Source organism: Eubalaena glacialis, chromosome X (genome assembly GCF_028564815.1).
Source record: "Eubalaena glacialis isolate mEubGla1 chromosome X, mEubGla1.1.hap2.+ XY, whole genome shotgun sequence".
In the NCBI taxonomy this organism is placed as follows: domain Eukaryota; kingdom Metazoa; phylum Chordata; class Mammalia; order Artiodactyla; family Balaenidae; genus Eubalaena; species Eubalaena glacialis.
In genome coordinates, this window is record NC_083736.1 from 10,602,867 (window position 1) to 10,620,989 (window position 18,123).

Below are 18,123 nucleotides of genomic sequence, written 5' to 3' on the forward strand. Positions count from 1 at the left end.
AAATGTCAGTCATCCTCATAGTCTCCAGATTTTCTATGATGATCCTGAATGACATTGAAGATCAGAAGCATCTATATAAGTTATCATATTATCTTTATTATTACTTCTCTATCGCCAATGGGAATGAAGGTACCATCAGCTGACACTATGGTCATGAGGTTGGGTTAAGCCTTCCGCCTGCCCTGGAGGCCTGGAAAGAAGGACTTGTGGGCTGGTCCTCCCACATAGCCTTGTCACTGAAAAAAGAAAAAGCACAACCTAGAAGTTGAGAATTATGTTTTATTCGGCGCACAAACTGAGGACTTGAACCCAGGAGACAACCCCTCAGAAAGCTCTGAGGGACTGCTCCAAAGAGGTAAGGGAGGAGCCAGGATATATAGGAGTTTTTGCAAAGATACCAGGTAGTCAGAACATTAAAAGATCACTGTTAAAGAAAACCGGACATCTCAGGTTAACGAATTTAGCAGTTTTCTTTATATGGGAAGATGCAAGAATCTGGGCTCACTGAGATCATTCCTTTGATATGTACCTTTGCTATCAAGGGCCAATATCCTGCTTTTCTCCATCCTGAATCCCCTCAGGGTGCCCAGTCAGGGCGGCTGCAGTGGCTGAGGGCTTGATGGCTGCAACTTCCTTTGTTTATCGATACGGCAGGTGACAATCTTTGTCCGTAGGCTCATGAACAGAATATCAGAAGCCTGTGTTGAGCCAGGCCACAGGAGAGAGGGGAAGCAGACCCCATCAGTACCTGCCTTGGAAGAAGAGCTCTCCGGATTAATGACAATAACTCCCTGCTTGCAGGGTTGGACTTCTCTGCCCCAGGAAGCGTTCAGCAAGCATTATTCCTTCAGGGCTGACGTGTCTGTGTGCCGGAGATACAAAGAGAAATGAAACCTAGGCCCACCGACGAGACCCAGCCAGCCTGACAGGGAACAAACAAGTGGCAGCAAGGGGAACAACTGTCACAACAGAAGACTTTCCGGGGCAGGGGTGTGCGGACTGCATTCTGCTTCAGGAAGTCAAAGCTTCACCCAGTAGGGTGCCATTTAAGGCCAAGTCTCTAAAATGGCTGAGAGACAAGGAACTGTCTAGGGTGATGGAAATATTTTGCATCTCGACCAAGATGATGGTGACACTGGCATACATGGTCGTCCACATTCATGGACGGTAACTTAACATGAATGCATTTTATTTGATGTAAATTAAACATCGATCGAGTTGATTAGAAAGAGAGAATGCAAGGGCAGGCGTCCTCTTGTCCTGTTAGCACACTGCCTGGCCCTTGGTGGACTCCAGTCATTCTCTGCCCAGTGAGACCAGGAAGGCACAGAGGGGCGAGAGTACTGAAACTTTCTGTGTGCCCAGGAGCCGCCTCTCCCTGGCTGCTGGTTCTGAATCCCGCCTTTGTGTGGCCACCAGAAGCCCCGGCAGAAGCCAGCCTCTGCGGGGGAGGGGCCTCGGCTAACTGCACGGATCCAGCCAGGCCTATCCAGGCCTTAGGGAGCGCGGGGAAGTCTTCTGGCTCGTTTGTCTTGACACACAGGCTCTCTGGGTCTGAACACGGGCGTGATTGGTGGATCGGCTCCAAGCCTCGCAGGCCTGTTTATCCTGTGGGTGGCTCCCATCTGCTCGGCTGTCTGAGCTCTCAGCTACCTCTCCTGATGCTGAAGCTCTCTCTCCCCTCCTCCTCCCTCCCCCTCCCTTCTCCTCCCTCTCCTTCCCCTCCCCCTCTCTCCTCTTTCAGAGGACCCAGCGGGGCAGGGCTGGCAGGAGGCCCTAGAGGGAGAACTGAAAGGCCTGAAACTTACTAAGGGCTGTTCTCTGTGTGTGTGTGTGTGTGTGTGTGTGTGTGTGTGTGTGTCTGTCTGTCTGTCTGTCTGTCTGTCTGTGTCTGTCTGTGTTTGGGTGCATCTGGATGGACAGACAACTGAAGTAGGGATCAACCTGTGAACAGGTCTAAGTTTCCCCCCTCAAGGTACGATTGCCAGATCAACTCTAGGATGCCCAGTTAAACTGGACTTTCAGATAAATAACTAATCATTTTTAAATATAAATGTCTCAACTATTGCATGGGATAACTTATACTCAGAAGCTATTTGTTATTTATCTGAAATTCCAATCTTGCGACATTCTGCTTTTCTACCAGCTAAATCTAGCATCCCTGCTGGGGTGTGATGGGAAACGGTGGGAAGAGGGAGAAGACAGCCTTCCTTTGAGCCTGCACAGGGAACTCTCCAGGAAACGAGCACGGCCCAGCTACACAATCTGCACCAGGGCATCAGAATCATGTCAATAATGGCAGTAATAATGGCGATTGCAGGGCAGGTGTGTGCAGCCTCTCTGCTCAGCTTCCTTGGAGGCGATTGTCCTATAATTCACATGGGAAAGCGGCAGTTGGCAGATGTGAGAAGGAACAGGGGCTGTGAAGATGCTCCATTCCATCTCCCAGGCCCCACCTCCTCTGTGCCACTCTTTTTCGTCTCCCAGGATCTGGAGCCCCCAAGGTAGCCAAGTGGGAGTCCCTGGGGATTACGGGCATGGATTCAAGGCGGAGAGAGGTGGCAAGATGCCACTCCCATCCCCGCCAGCCTCGCCTGTTTTTCCAGGCTTCCCCCATCCACTACTCATGTGGATCCCTCCCTGGTCAGAACTCCCACCGCAGTGCTCCTTGGGCACTTAACCCTCGAGGTAGGCACAGGAGAAGTCAGTGGAAAGTTACTTGCACATAAACGGACGGATGGATGATGAAACCCCAGGAAACCACGGCTCCTCCGCTGCAGGGGCGGCAGGCCAGAAGCCAACCTTCTAGGCTTGGGACCCGCTTCTGGCCTTGCTACACACCCAGAGACCTTGGGCATGTCATTTACCACGTGTCCCATTTCTTCCCTTCTAAATGGGAAGCCAGCTTCCCTATCACACCCTCACTGGGCTGTCAGGAGGCAAGAATGAGCTAGCAGATGCAAAATAACGGCAACATCTAAAAATGAAGGCTCTGTACAAATGTATGCTTTTATAGTGGTCCAATCTGGCCACGGGTGCCTCCACTTAAAGAAATCCAATCCGTGGATATTCAGACACACACATACATCATTATATGATTCCAGGAGCAGCTTCCCAACCTCAATATATAGTTCAGTTCACCAAAACGTAATGTTTTGCTCACATTTTACAGGAAAGCCTCCAAGGCACAGCTGCTCTCATGAAGGATGGCTCTGAACTGGGCCTGTGGTGGGCTGGCTGACTAAACTGTACTTGAGTTGCCTTCTAGAACAGAGGTCTGCTGGGGACCTGTCTACAGCCAATTTGATTTCGGATTATAAGGGCCATAGTCTTGACAATAACTGTCCTCCTGCCCCTTTAAGAACACAAGTTCCTTCAAGTGCAGATAAGCAGGAAGGGCCCCTACTCAGTCCTGACTGCCTGTTTCACTTCCTTTCAAAGGTGTTTTCTTACTGAAGACACCCCAAGTCCAAGGTCACATTCGATTTCTTTCAAATGCATGCTCAACTCCCTTTGTGTTGGTTTTATGAAGTTTTTTGGCAGGAAAGGATACAAATAATATATAGTTTTTTATTTTATATTTTTTAATAGACTTTATTTTTGAGAGCGGTTTTAGGTTCACAGCATAACTGGGTGAAAGGTATGGAGGTTTCCCATGTGCCCCCTGCCCCCCACGTACATAGCCTTCCCCACCGTCAACATAAGTAATGTTTTTTTAAATGTACAAAAGATGAAAGTAAAACATAAAATGATATTTAAAATATTTTGAAATATAAAAGTAGTACATGCTTCTGGGAAAAACGTAAATAATAGAGGATTGTCCATTTCCCTTCCCCAGAGGTAACCTCTATTCATAGTTCTTAAAACTCCCCTCTGGAAATTGTCTCAATACCCCTCACTTTTTTATTGCACAGAGGAGATCGTACACTCTTTCTGAGGTTCTCTTTTTTCCGCTTAAGAGTATACTTCGGACATCCCTCCATGGCATCGTGAATAAACCTGCCCCAATCTTTTTCTAATGGCTGCATCATTTTCCATTGTTTGGGTATTCTATCCTACATTTAACTGATCTAATTAATATATACTTAGGTTTGTATTATATATATATGTATGTGGATGCAGACGTAGATATCTATCTTTGAGTGTGTCCAAATACGGCGGTTGAAAACAATTCTAACAGTGGAATCGCTGGATCATGCTGGAAATGCTGGGAGGGCCATTGGTACCTCTGAAAAGTTGGATTTATACTTCCCACCAGGGCCTGTGAGAGCTGCTTTCGCTCTCCTTCCCCTGCATTCTGACCAACCTGAGGCATCATCCAACCTTCTCAGTTTGTCAGTCTGAAAGGGACAGACTAGGGTTCCTTGTTTGATTTGCATCTGAAAGCCTCCTATTGGGGGGGGGGAATCTCTCCCTACATCAATTTTGGCTCAGTGAGAGGGGCTTAGAGACCAGACTCTGGAACCAGATGAGCCACTTGCCAAACTCTACAGCCTCGGTTTTTCCATCTGTAAAATGAGCATCCATCCTTAGACCAAGTTCATGGGGTTATTGAGAGGATCCAACAGAGCAATACAGAGTATCTAGTGCTACAAATGTTAGTGTGTTTCCCATCAAAGCAAAAAAACAAAAAACAAACACCCCCCAAAATAAAAAACCGATTTCGACTGACCTAGTCAAAGGCCAATTAACAATTTTTGCGGTATCTGAAATCTCACCTTCTCCTTACTCGCCACCCCTGCTTGAGGGTGGAAAATGCAAATCAAATGCTGAAAAAGAAAACTTAAACTGTCACATTAAATGGTTGGTCTCCCTCGCTGAGCAACCTTGGGCGTGTTACATCTCTGAGCCTTGGTTTCTTCCTCTGTAAAACAGGTGTTCACTCTACCTACCCAACCAGGTCGTATGGGGAATGCAGAAGCGCCTGGCTCTGGCAAGCCCTCCACGGATGAGCCTCGTTATTGCTACTGTCAGCCACGAATCCCTCCAGGGGCTCAGCCCACGTCCCCCAGCAGGACAGGTGGAGAGTAAATTCCCCTCAACTAATAGACGATTCACAAACACCTATTAGATGCCAGGCTACTTGAAGACCCTGTGAGACTCTAAGCACTGCGTAGGGCACTGGTGGAAGGGAATCCTCCAACTTTCTGGTCTGCCCTTTGAGACAGAATTATATCCTGAGAGGTTCAGCAAGCAGGTTGAGTGAGCAGCCTCCGTTACCCCATTCCCTAGCGTCTAATAAGGAAAGACCCTCATGGCTCTACTTCGTGAAAATATATTTGCCATGTTTTATCTTTTTAAATTTTCTCCTTGGGAAACGGGATACACTCTGAATACTATGGTATTGCTCAAGTGACAGCTAAGTTCCTTGTAAGGGGGGATGGCGCTGACATGGTTTCTCCATGTCCTTCAATGCTGTACAGAATCTCACCTGGGTTTGTGCATGGTGGGGAGAGTAATTCGCCTGCTTTGAGGTTACGATTAATCCCACCATGAGTGAGTACTGTGGTCTGAATGTTTGTGTCCTCTCCAAAATTCATGTGTTGAAATCCTACCCCTCAATGTGATGGTATCAGGAGGTGGGGCCTTCACAAATGGGATTAGTGCCCTTATAAAAGAGACCCCACAGAGCTCCCTAGCCCTTCTGCCATGTGAGGATACAGTGAGAAGGCTGTGGCCCTGAAGAGGGCCTTCACCCGACCATGCTGGCACTCTGATCTCAACATCCAGCCTGCAGAACTGTGAGGAATATCTGTTGTTTGTAAGCCACCCACTCTGTGGTATTACTGAGCTAAGAGTTCTTTTCAAAGACCGCTGAAAGAGCCACACCATGTAAGGAACAGAGATACAATCAAAAGCACATCTCAAAGCATAATGGCTTCACTGTGGAGGAACCTGCCAGAGAACACCTTAGTCAAGTGATCAAAGTTAACATCCCCAACAATGGAACAAACCAAGACCACGTGCCTCCTGATGCGAGACACCGAGAAGGTCACAGCATCCCTTGTGTAGTATTCCTGCCAAAAAGGCAAAGCCCCAATCTAATCACGAGGAAACATCAGGCAAACTTAATTCAAGGGAAATTCCACAAAACAACTGGCTTGTCGTCTTCAAAAATATTCATGTCATGGAACACCGAGAGAGGCTGAGGAAGTCCTAAATGAAAAGACACTAATGGGACATGACAACTCAGTGTGATACATGCTCCTGGACTGAAACCTGAATCAGAAAAAGAAAAATTGTTATAAGGATATTATCAGGCTAATAGGCAAAATGTGAATTAGGTCTGTAGCTAAGATAGCAGTGTTGGAGCAATGTGAAATTTCTTAGCACGGATAACTGTGCAGTGGCTATGCTGGAAAAGGTTCTTGCTCTTAGTAAATGCACACCAACTATTTGGAGGTAAAAGCTGTCAGATTTGCAAAGTGTTTACAAGATAGATGATAGATAGATAGATAGATAGATAAAGAGTGAGAGTCAGGGAATGATAAAGCAAATGTGGCAAAATATTACCAATTGATGAATCTTCATTGTGTTTTTGCAGCTTTTCTGAAAGTCATCTTGTTATCATAAACAATCAGGTGTGGTCCAAGGGGCCCATCAGGAATAACAAAGACACTCCAAAAACTTGGGAAATTCCAAAAGTTTAGAGGCTCCCTCCCAGGAACGGGGGACCAAGGCCAGCCACATTCTTTCTTATGCAAAACCAGATCAAGTATTCTAGCTAAAAAAGTAAGACATTTCTGCAAACATAGCCATAGAGTACAAAATAGAAAATTCAGACATTAAAATACCTCCTCCTGGCCCAAACTAAAATTATGTCCCTGTCTGGATGTAGATAGAAAAATAGAAAGACTGAAGTCCAAATGTATGCTTACTGTTTGTGCCAAGGACCATAAGTAGTAAAAAATAAGGGGGGAGAGCGTGTGTGTAAATATGTCGGGCAAGCCATTTTCATGAATGAGGAATTTTAGGTCTTTGGAAGCCAAGCATGCACATGCAGGTTCAAATCTGAGAAATGATTCTTGGAGGACAAAAACGAACAAACAAAACACACCACCGCAACAAAAGCCGGTGTGCTTTCGTTTGCTTAGCGTTGGGAACAATTCCATTACCAATCAATCATCCCACAGTTAGTTAAAATACTGCCCTTAGATGACTGAGTTTCATCCATGACTGAATTTGGCTCCTTCTCATCCTAGATCTAGAATCTTTCTCCTGAAGTATGCGTTATCTGAGCTCTAGCACCTAAAATCATGCCTAAAGGACTAGGGGCCCACAGTTGCAAGTGAGGAGTTTGGGTTTGTGGTCATGGCTCTGCTAACCAGCTGAATACCCTTGGGCAGGTCACTAAACCTCTCTGTGCTGAGTTTCATCCTCTGCGAAAGATTGATACCAGCACCTAGCCCCTTTATCTGCATAAGGATGCTTGAGGGATAAAATGACACCCAAAATGAGAAAATGCATTGATAAAGTTGAGAAACACCAGATACATGTGAGATGTATTACAGAAGAATTACTGAAGCCCGGAATGTAAGGTGACACCTGTAAGCTGTAAGCTGGTCTTTTTAATTTAATTTAATTTTTTTCCCAACTGTTGTCCAATTTGCTAGTTCCCCTGAGCTGGTGCCTAAACCTTTTTAGGTAATCTGCTGCTCTCGACTGTGGAATTTAGGCCATGCAGAGAGTGTGCAGGGGGAAATAGTAAATTAAATTTCCAGAGCAGAGTTCTTCAGTGGTTTATCCAGTTTATTGGTAGCCATACCATCTCTTCCATTCTCTCTTAGAAACCCTGTTGGTGACTTCCTGTAGTTCAAGAGACCTCTCTTTTAGATAGACTGGGGTCCACAGTCATTCAAGTGGTCTTTGGAGAGAATCCATGTACTTAGACAAAAATTACATCTTTATTTTCATTAACCTCTACCTGAGTGTAAGCATTTCCTTCAAGCATGCACGTAGGCACATCTCTTAGTCAGCACGGGCTGCTGTAACAAAGTACCATAGATTGGGTGGCTTCAACAACAGACATTTATTTCTCACAATTTTGGAAGCTGGGGAGTCCAAGGTCAAGGTGCTGGCAGATTCAGTGTCTGGTGAGGGCCCACCTCCTGGCTCGTAGACACTCGCCTTCATTCAGACAAACGTTCAGTCCGTAACAGCAAGGAACCTCTGTTATTAGCAGTTCCTGTGACTGCATCAACAACAGAAATCACAGATATTTTTATATCTGTTCACGTTTTGCACTACACACTCACCACTATTTTGAATTTATGCTGGGTATGAGACCTCCTCGTAGATTGTGTTATTTAATGCATAAGGAAGCATGTATATTACTGCACCACAGTGTTTACAACTCTTTTGGTAACTGTATGGAAATAGAATTGCTTTCATTCGTGATCCCAGGTTTTTTATTTTCTGCATTTATGTAATTCTGAGAAAGGGTCTAGAGGCTTCCTCAGATCGCCCTGGCACAAAAAGAGTTAAGAACCCCAAAGCTCACTCCACCCTGACTCGCCTCCCATTTCCTCATAACCAGACCCTGGTTTGTGAGGAAACGGGACTCTGATTCACTTTTCTTTTCTTTTCCTTTTTTTTTTTTCATTTAAAAAATTGAGTTAAAACTCATATAACATAAAATTAACCATTTTAATGTGAACGATTCAGTGGCATTTAGTACATTCACAGTCTGGTGCAATGACCACCTCTAACTAGTTCCCAAACATTTTCATCACCGTAAAAGAAACCTTGGACCTATTAAGTCTTCACTCCCTTTTCCTCCCTCCCCAATTCCTTGGCAGCCTCTAATCTCCTTTCTGTCTCTATGGATTTGCCTATTCTGGATGATTCACATGAATGGAATCCAGAATATGTGGTCTTTCGTATCTGACTTCTTTACTTAGCAGGTTTTCAAGGTCCTTCCACGTGGCAGCATGCATCAGTGCTTCATTCCTTTTGATGGCTAAATAATATTCCATCGTATGGTTAGACCACATTTCATTTATCCATTCGTCCATTGAGGGACATTTGGATCATTCTCACTTTTTGGGTATTGGAATAGTGATGCTATGACCAAGAGTACAAGTATTTGAGTACATGCTTTCGATTCTTTTGGGCATACGCCTAGGAGTGGAATTGCTGGGTCGTATGGATATTCAATGTTTAACTTTGTGAAGAATATGATCAGCTTTTACATCTTTAGTTAAATCTATTTGCTAAAGCGAGATTTGGTCATTGTAGTGTCTGTGAATCCCAGTTGTCCATATCGTCTTGACCAACTCAGACAATTCATTCCTGGCTATAAATTGCACAGTATAAACCTAGAACTCAACTCTCTTTTTCCTGGTGCTTTCATTTGCCCCGTGTTTGGCCTTTGTGTGAAAAGATGACATCCTCCTCTTCTTCTTGCTTTGATGGAAATTATGTCTATGGGATTCTTTCCCTGGGAAGGCTCCAGGGAGGGTGGGCATCAGAGAGAATTGGGGAAGTGGGTGGACACGCTGGTAAAGGCTTGCTCCTTCATTGGCCTCGGTACGTGCCAGTCAGTTTTGATGCGCAAGTAAGCTGATCACTGCAGGCATCCGTCAGACAGGAAAAAATAATGTGGCAGAAGGGAAGGGAAGAGAGCTGGTCTGTGCACCCAGCACAGGTCCTAGGAAAAGGTGGTGACCGCCCCGGGTCACCAGCTCCAAGGACAACTAGGCTCAGATTGAAGCTTAACAGAGGGTGGAGAGGCTGAACTGTCCCATGCACACGCTCAAACTTTCCACTCTTGGGCAGCTGGGTGGGAATGACGAGAGAGGGCGTGCTAGGCAGAGGAAGAGACGGATGAGTCGATGGACCCATTCCTGGGTCCTAGGAAGAGCCAGGGGCACTGGGGGCACAGAGGGAATGAGAATGAAAGGGGCAGGACTGGCTTCATAACTTGGGGACACAGGGCAAAATGAAAACATGGGGCCCTTTGTTCAGAATTATGAAGAATTTCAAGATGGCAGCAGCAGAGCATTAAGGGCGGGGCCTTGTGCGACAACACGGGTCACAGGCCCAAGAAACCAGCCTCGGGGAGGGGAAATGGTCAGGGTCAGCCAAGAAGGCTGATTAGGGCCCACGTGAGGTGTCCCCCGAAATTTGGGCCACTTGTCCATTGCCCACCTGAGCTTCATTTTTCTCCCCATAAAGCCATTAAACCACCTTCTGATGACCTGGGAACTATGTGCTACAAAAAAGCTTTGACGTCCACCGAAGAAGCACATTACAATATATGGACACTTATTACTTGCTAATGATAATTCTGCTTCACAATGGAATAAAAAGTTTCATTTTTAACACAGGAGGCTGTTGGGCGTATGTAATGCCTCCCCTTCCGATACGTTGTTTGACCTACTAATTTTGTGTTCACCACTGTAATATGAACGACTGCTGGGAAAAATATTAAAGTAGTGAAAAGCTGTGTGAAACTGCCAATGTTCAAGATAAAGAATCCCCTTTATTGCGAGCGTGCCAGGCTATGTAGGAGAAGGCAACGAGCAGATTGGGTTTCTGTAATGACATCATTTGAAAATTGGAGCAGGCAAATTTTTTAAACATTTTTTGTTTTGTTTTTGTTTTTAAATTTATTTATTTATTTTTGGCTGTGTTGGGTCTTCGTTTCTGTGCGAGGGCTTTCTCTAGTTGTGGCGAGCGGGGGCCACTCTTCATCGCGGTGCGCGGGCCTCTCACTGTCGTGGCCTCTCTCGTTGCGGAGCACAGGCTCCAGACACACAGGCTCAGTAGTTGTGGCTCACGGGCCTAGTCGCTCCACGGCATGTGGGATCTTCCCAGACCAGGGCTCGAACCCGTGTCCCCTGCATTGGCAGGCAGATTCTCAACCACTGCACCACCAGGGAAGCCCATGGCAAATTTTTAACTGATACGATCTAATGCTATGATATCTACGCTTAAAAGTTTTAATGATGGAAACCTTGGATGGTTTCTTGAGATGGAATATAACTTTACCCTGATGTGGCCTACAGAACAAAAGTCTAAAGGCCTTAGGGTAGGATTCTAGAAAAGTATAGTGTTTAAATGAGGCAGCTTCTAGGCCGGCCAGTCTGGGTTCAGACACTGCCTCAGGCTTTCACTATGTGGTTTGGGGTAAGTTATCTGATTCTCCAAGACTCCCTCATCTGCAAAATGGGGGACCTTAGGGTGCCTCTGTCAGAGATGCGTGCAAGGATTTGGGGAGATGACACATGGAAAGCTCCCCCCTTTATGGTAAGCCCTCAAAAAATGTTTGCTATTATTATGGTCATGATTGCTGCTGCTGTTGCTTTTGCTGTGGTGGTTCTTGGTGTTATTATTGTTATTACACCATCTGGCCCCTGCCTGCCTCTCCACATTATTTCCTGTCAGTTTCTCTCATTCGATGCAAGCCCTGGGGGGAAACGAAGCTACTCCTCGCCCCCTGCATGTACTCAAAGGTTCTCTGCCTTCTTATTGTTGCCCTTGCTGTGAGGAGGCTGAGTAACCACTTGAGGGGATGTTGTAGAGGTGAATTCAAGCCACAGAAGGGAACCGGGTTGAATGAGATCCCCTGTAAAGTTCCCCTTGGCTCTAAGATTCCATCAAATCAACAAAGTGCACAGGAAAGTTAGCAGCCCAGGGTCCGACATTCTCGAGACTGTTCTTTGGCCCTCCCTGCTCTCCTGGCACTGCCCCCTCCTTTTTAGCCCCCTAGCTGAGGGAGACTTCTGTTCCATTGCATGGAGTACAACGTGGAGCCCCACCCCCCCCCGCCCGAGCTGGGAATCCTAGTAGAGACGGGCCTCCGTGAGAGCACGTAGACTTGGTAGATAGATGTTGAGCAAGTTGCTTCAATTCTCTGAGCCTCAGTTTTTTCAGCAGTAAAATGGGGATATTAGTAGCCACTGCACAGGGTGAGAACTGAATCAGATGTTGCACACAAAGGGCTTCAACAGAGGGTCTGACATACAGCTAGGCCACTAAATATCAGCTCCCTGTCATCAAGGGGGGACTCGGGCTGGGTCTTTAAGGAGATTTAGATGAACAGATAGAGCTTGTGGGGTCACAGGGGAAAGTGGCTTGAGGCAGGTGGGGGCAGATGGCAGGAGGCCCTGAAAAGTGGACAAAGGGACCTGGGCCTGAGAAAGCAAAGAGTCGGGAGCCTTGCTTAGTCCCCGTTCCCCCTCCCCTTCTCTGGTCAGTGCTCTGCGTAAAATGTAATAGGTTAAAAATAATAGGATGAATTTTCCTGAACTCGGATTTCAAGGGCTGTTTCCCCAGCTTTGGAAATAGCTACAAATCTGTCCCCGGCCCGCCCTGGAAAGCAACACAAAACACAGTGTGCCCTGACACCGCTTCCTGGTTCCACTGGGCACGGGCTTCGACGTGGCCACCTTCCAGCGCAGGCTCTCTTGGCACGGTTTTCATGGGGTCCGTGGCCTCCCGAGGAGAGGAAGGCAGGGCCTGGCTCAGGTGGGCTGTCTAGTCAGCTTTCGCTGGAGAGTCCTGAGCCCCGGGCACACGCTGCCGTTCTTTTGTCCCTCCAAGCCTCTGTCTTTTCTTGGGATTGAGAACTCCCACCTCTACTGGTGACCCAGCACATGCTAACCCATTATAGACGGTAGCTTCCAGGAGGCAGGAATTATCCCTGACGTCTGAAGCATCAATACTGGAAGGACTGAAGAGAAGAAAGCAAGGTGGCTAGAGTCACAGGTGCAGAGTGGGGCTGAGCCAGGTGCAAGGACCTTCCTCACCGAAGCCAGTCAGTTCCATGCCATCCTTCACTGCTAACTGAGCAACTACTATGTACCAGGCATTGTGAGACACAAGGCAGCCTGCCTCCCGCTCTTCCTGGTGAGTCTCAGGCGCAGACCCGAGGCCCCAGGGGTGAAGAATTTTCTCAGCATCAATAATACAGAGTGGCTACTGGCCGAGTTATCACAACGCTGGATCTCTAAGCCTCCGTTTCCTCATCTGTAAACCTCTCCTCATGGAAAGGCCCTGGGCATGAAAGGCGAAAACAAACATAAAGCCCCTATTACAATGCCTGACTGAAATTTTATTGGCTGAAAAATTAGCAAAAGATCTCATGAAAATCTCAGTAAACTGGTACTTTAAAAGAGAAAGAACTAATATAAAAACATCTAAAATGTGCAATTAATTCCAAACTGAGGATTTTTTTCTCAGCCCTCCATCCTAAATAATAATAATAATAATAATACAAAGCAAAACAATAACAACACTGTCACACACCGAAGCATTTCAGCCTCCCAGCAATCCTGGAAGGTTAAGTACTGAATGATCCCATTTCACAGATGAGAAAATACACAGAAAAATTAATTCACAGGCCAGGGTCACACAGCTCTCGGGAATATTCCTTGAGTTCGCATTTGCTTCCATCTGCCTCCCGCTGCCCGTTCCATTCTTCCTAGAACCCCCGGAAAGTCAGCAAGTCAAGCCTAACACGGCAGCCACTCTTCCTTTCAGGGCGTTGCCTCCTTCTCTTTCCCTTCCTCTCTATCCATTTCTAAAGAGACAGGCAGAAGGAAGGCTGCTTGTTACCTAACTAGAAAAATGCTCCAGGGTTTACAAATTTCTACTCCTCCATTGCCTTCGGAGACATTGCTCTGCAAGGCCTGAGGAGAAGGCCTTGGGGAGAAGCAGGGAGCCTTAGTGTCGTACCTTTGTCATCCGGAGACTCGGGGAGGAAAGGAGTGATTTTTGACAGCAGCTGGGTGAGGGGAAATGGACTCCCAGAACCCGACAGAAATGGTGTCAGCACGAAGCACCTGCCGGCTGAAAAGGGCCAAAAATCTACCCTGCACGCTCCTTCCTGAGTTGCCACGATGAAGTGGACTCTCGGGCCAGTCAACTAGGGGAGGGTCAGGGGGACATGTCACCAGAGAGATGACATACTATGCCTGCATGAAAAAGTCCAGTGCCCTCTTTCGGGAGCAGAATGACAGCCACCCAGCAGAGCGTGAACTGGGGAACCAGACGGTCACCTGCCCCTGCCCACCGTGTCCCCCTCCCTCCCCAGGAAAAAGCCTAGTGGACGCAGAAATGGGGAAGTCGGAGGTGCTCCTGCAGTGGCTTTCATGGGTCCATATAACAATTGACTCTAATCCCCAGTGAGACAAAAGCCTCGGCCATAAACAGGATTAGCAAGGGGTTTCTGGAAACATTTTCTGAGGACGCAGGGAGGGGGAAGGAGTTTTGTGCGTACTGCTTTATCTGAAAACTCTCACAACCTGGCTCTTTTTCCCTTCACAGGCCATGTGCAGCTCCCCTCCCCTCCCCCCATGGTATTTGTGACTAATTTCAGCCGCAAGGGGAGGGGTCCCTAGTATTCACAGAGTCAGGTGCCATTTTGAAAACTGCTCCTCTCTACCTAGAGCTCCCATATTTCCGGATGTAACTCAGAAACGCACTTCAAAATGGAATCCTGCTCAAAAAGACTCCTTTCAAAATACGGAGTTCGATTTTTAAATTGAATCTTCAGATTTTAGAGATAATGGGATTGCAGTCTCTGGCCTTCCACCCGGGCCTCCTTAGCAATCACTTTTGTAATTTAGGAAAATCAGGAACAGGAAAGTAAAAGAACTTCCTCCTTGTCCGGCAGCAAATCAATAGCAGACCTTGAACTTGACTTATTTTCCTAAGAGGCAGGCGATATACTCTATAAACTCCCGATAAATTCACCGCCAACCCGCAAATATTCCGGTTATTTGATTTGGGTGCTAACCAAACTTACAGCATTTAAAAAAATATGCATGTTACAGTGAGAAAACTTTTTTTTTTTTTAAATCACTTAAGGGTGCTTTACTTCCCACCCAAGTCTAGGAGAATGCCAGCGAGGAGACAAAGAGGGCCGGGGTGGGGCGTAGGGCTTCCACTGGCCTGAAAGCTGAAATCACGGGAATCGCACCGCTGCAGTGGGCGAGGCCCTGGGGCGAGGGACACCGCACCCAGGCTTGGGGATGTCTGCAACGGACAAAGGCAGCTTCGCAGTAAAGGAATGCCAGTCCCCCTAGGTACCACCCAGGCCCTTAGTTATCACGCTCCGGTCCCCAAGAACAGGTTTGCGCGGCTGCTGCAAAAATCCATGATGACAGAACAGACATAAAGGGCTGGGGGGATGCATTATGAAGGAAGTGTTGCACGGTGGGCTTTGCGAGTTTTATTTTTCCGCCCTCGCTGCGGTTAGGTGCGTGGGTGGACGCGGGGTGTGGGCCCCCAACGCCGGGCAGGCCCCGGATGCCGTTCCGGAGACGCGGCGCGAAGGAGTTAAGCGCGCCGGCGGTGACGTCACCTCATTTGCATAGGAGCGCGCATATAGCGGCGCCCTCCGCGCCCCGCCCGGCACTCGGCGGCGACCACTGAGCAGGCCTTACTTTGCTGCCTCGCAACTCGCTCCGGTGAGCCCCGGGGCCCCTGCCTCCTGCCCTTTGCTCCCCTTCCCGCCCCGCGCCCGCATCCCTGAAGCCGAGCGCGAGTGGTCCTCCCGGGAAAGGCTGCTCCTGGGGAGCTTGGGGGTGCTAGGCCCTTCCAGATGCTGGGTAACGGGGTCGGGAACTCGGTGATTTTTTTTGTTTTTTAAATACTTAAAAATTTCGCGTTTTGCTATGGCAGCTTCGAAGGGAACATTTTTTTTCTTTCCTCCCCCCCCTCCAAAAAAAAAAGCATTCTGCATCGCCTCAGGTGGTGATGAATCAGGAACAGAAAGATCCTTTGTTCCAGCTCACACCCACCCAAGCCCGGAGCTTCACAATCACATTTTTTCTCTCGCCTCCGATGGCTTCGTGGGCTGTTATCTGTTCAGGTTTAAGGCGGTTGGGCTATATTATGAAATGTTTAAAACGCCCTTCCTTCAGGGGGATGTGTGCAGAGTTGCGGAATTGCTCCTAAATGCAGATCAGGGTTGATCTAGAGGGTGTGGGGGGGCAGCTTTGTGTGCGGCTGGCTGCATTGTTGAGCGAAAGGAAGGAAGCGGGTAGGGCGGTGGTCGGTGGCGCCCGGCAGCAGCTGCCGCCTTTGTGAGCAGAGAAGAAAGCAGGGCGGCTCGCATCTTTGGGGGAGAGGCCACGTATAGAAAACGGAAACATCTTGTGCAGCCTTGGCTTCATTTTAAGAAATCTAACACGATTTTCTTCCCCTTAAACTTGAAATGGTTTCACTTTTCTCTAATGTTGAAACGCTGCAAGTAACTAACCCACAGTGGTTAATTTCACTGTTCCGAAAGATTCGGCCTCCTAGTGTGGGCGATCTTCCCAATTTGATCCCCCGCGTTTTGAAATGCTAAAGGCGGGGAGAGGGGCTCTCTTTTTCTCCTGTAGAAAGAGGATGATCTTTAGCCCCGAATGAAAGCGGAAGGGGGCAAAGTGGGTTTTCCGGCAGGAGACAGGAGGGCAGAGGCGCGTTTCTGAGTCGGGAGAGACGAGGGTAGGTGGCCCGCCCTCAATCTCCCTCTTGGCTTTGTACCTGCAGCTTCCTCTGCAGCCATGTCTGACAAACCCGATATGGCTGAGATTGAGAAATTCGATAAGTCGAAACTGAAGAAAACAGAAACGAGAGAGAAAAATCCACTGCCTTCACAAGAAAGTAAGCCTCCCTCCCAAACCCCTTCTTTAGAAAAGGCCGAGCGGGAGTGGCGGGGTGGGTAGGAGAGGATGGGAGGGGCTGGGAGAAGAATTGGGTGGGTGCAGGGAGTGCGGGGGAGGAGCTGACAGTTTTTTTGATTCATGCGGCATGGAAAGGTTAATTGAAAATTGCCTTGCAGCCAACAAACACAGGGCTTTAATAATTTAACAGTTGAATGTTTAATATACCATATTAATATGCAAGTACCTTTATCCTTTTCTCTGTTCGAATGTTGTATTTCACATAAATATTTCATGATGGAATGCCTATTTGTGCTTGTAGAAATTTGTCTGATGAGGAGAGATGTCTTTAAACGAAAGTACTGAAATCCTAGGCTCGGCTATACTGAATTCGCATCTCCAGTCCCCTCCATCTTTTTTCTTTTTGTCTTTTTCTTTTCCGGTCGCAGCGATTGAACAGGAGAAGCAAGCAGGCGAGTCGTAATGAGGCGTGCGCCGCCAGTATGCACTGTACATTCCACGAGCATTGCCTTCTTATTTTACTTCTTTTAGCTGTTTAACTTTGTAAGATGCAAAGAGGTTGGATCAAGTTTAAATGACTGTGCTGCCCCTTTTCACATCAAAGAATGGAGAACTACTGACAACGAAGGCCGCGCCTGCCTCCCATCCGCCTGTCTGGCTGGCAGGGAAGGAAAAGAACTTGCATGTTGGTGAAGGAAGGAGGCTGGGTGGGACGACAGTGAAATCTAGAGTAAAGAGCAAGCTGGTCCAAGGTGTCCTGCGGGCTGTAAAATGCAGTTTAATCAGAGTGCCATTTTTTTTTGTTGTTGTTGTTCAAATGATTTTAATTATTGGAATGCACAATTTTTTTAATATGCAAATAAAGTTTTAAAACCTGGCTGGTGTGACGGTATGGTCTCTGAAAGGAGCGGCTTATTCAGATGAAACCTTTGCAAAAGGGTCAAAGGTTGGGTGCCCTGGGGACGATAGATGACAAACATCTGGTCATTTGGGTAAAACGACACAGAAATGGGTTTCATCCAGGTACGTGAAATACCTCGTCTACACTAGGTAATTAGGAGATCATTTTCTTAGGCTCATTGAATTCCTAGTATCTAGCGTTGAACAAAAACTTTGATTAGAAACATATTTGCAGTGCTTAACTGTTGAAGGGTTTGTTTGTTAAGCCGACACTGAATTTATTGCATCTGATCAAGAAAATGAAGGTGGTGGTAATTCACAGCACACTGTTTCAGGTGTCAAACTTGAATTATTTAGACAATTATCAGTCCTGTCAGATAAGGAAAAAGTGACATTTTTAACAGCTGCTTTATAAAAGGATTGAAGATAATGTGCTTCCTCTTTGTCTAACAGCTGGTTCCAATTCAAATTCAATATTTAAAATTGCTTTTATAAGTGCACTTAATGGTTAATGAATATGACTTAATTCTCCACTTGGATAATGAAAAAAGTCTTTGGAGTTAAAGGACACCAGCCGGACAAGGATGGAATTTGTGCTGTTTAA

General features: G+C 47.0%; 1 protein-coding gene across 1 annotated transcript; it reads left to right on the forward strand.

Annotated features, from left to right (window-relative positions):
- Nucleotides 1–15,348: 15,348 nt before the first annotated feature.
- On the forward strand, nucleotides 15,349–17,496 carry TMSB4X (thymosin beta 4 X-linked). Its single transcript, XM_061177857.1, has 3 exons — nucleotides 15,349–15,416; nucleotides 16,486–16,599; nucleotides 17,048–17,496. The coding sequence occupies exons 2-3, from the start codon at nucleotides 16,500–16,502 to the stop codon at nucleotides 17,080–17,082; spliced, it is 135 nt and encodes a 44-aa protein (XP_061033840.1). The 5' UTR covers nucleotides 15,349–15,416; nucleotides 16,486–16,499; the 3' UTR covers nucleotides 17,083–17,496.
- Nucleotides 17,497–18,123: the final 627 nt, after the last annotated feature.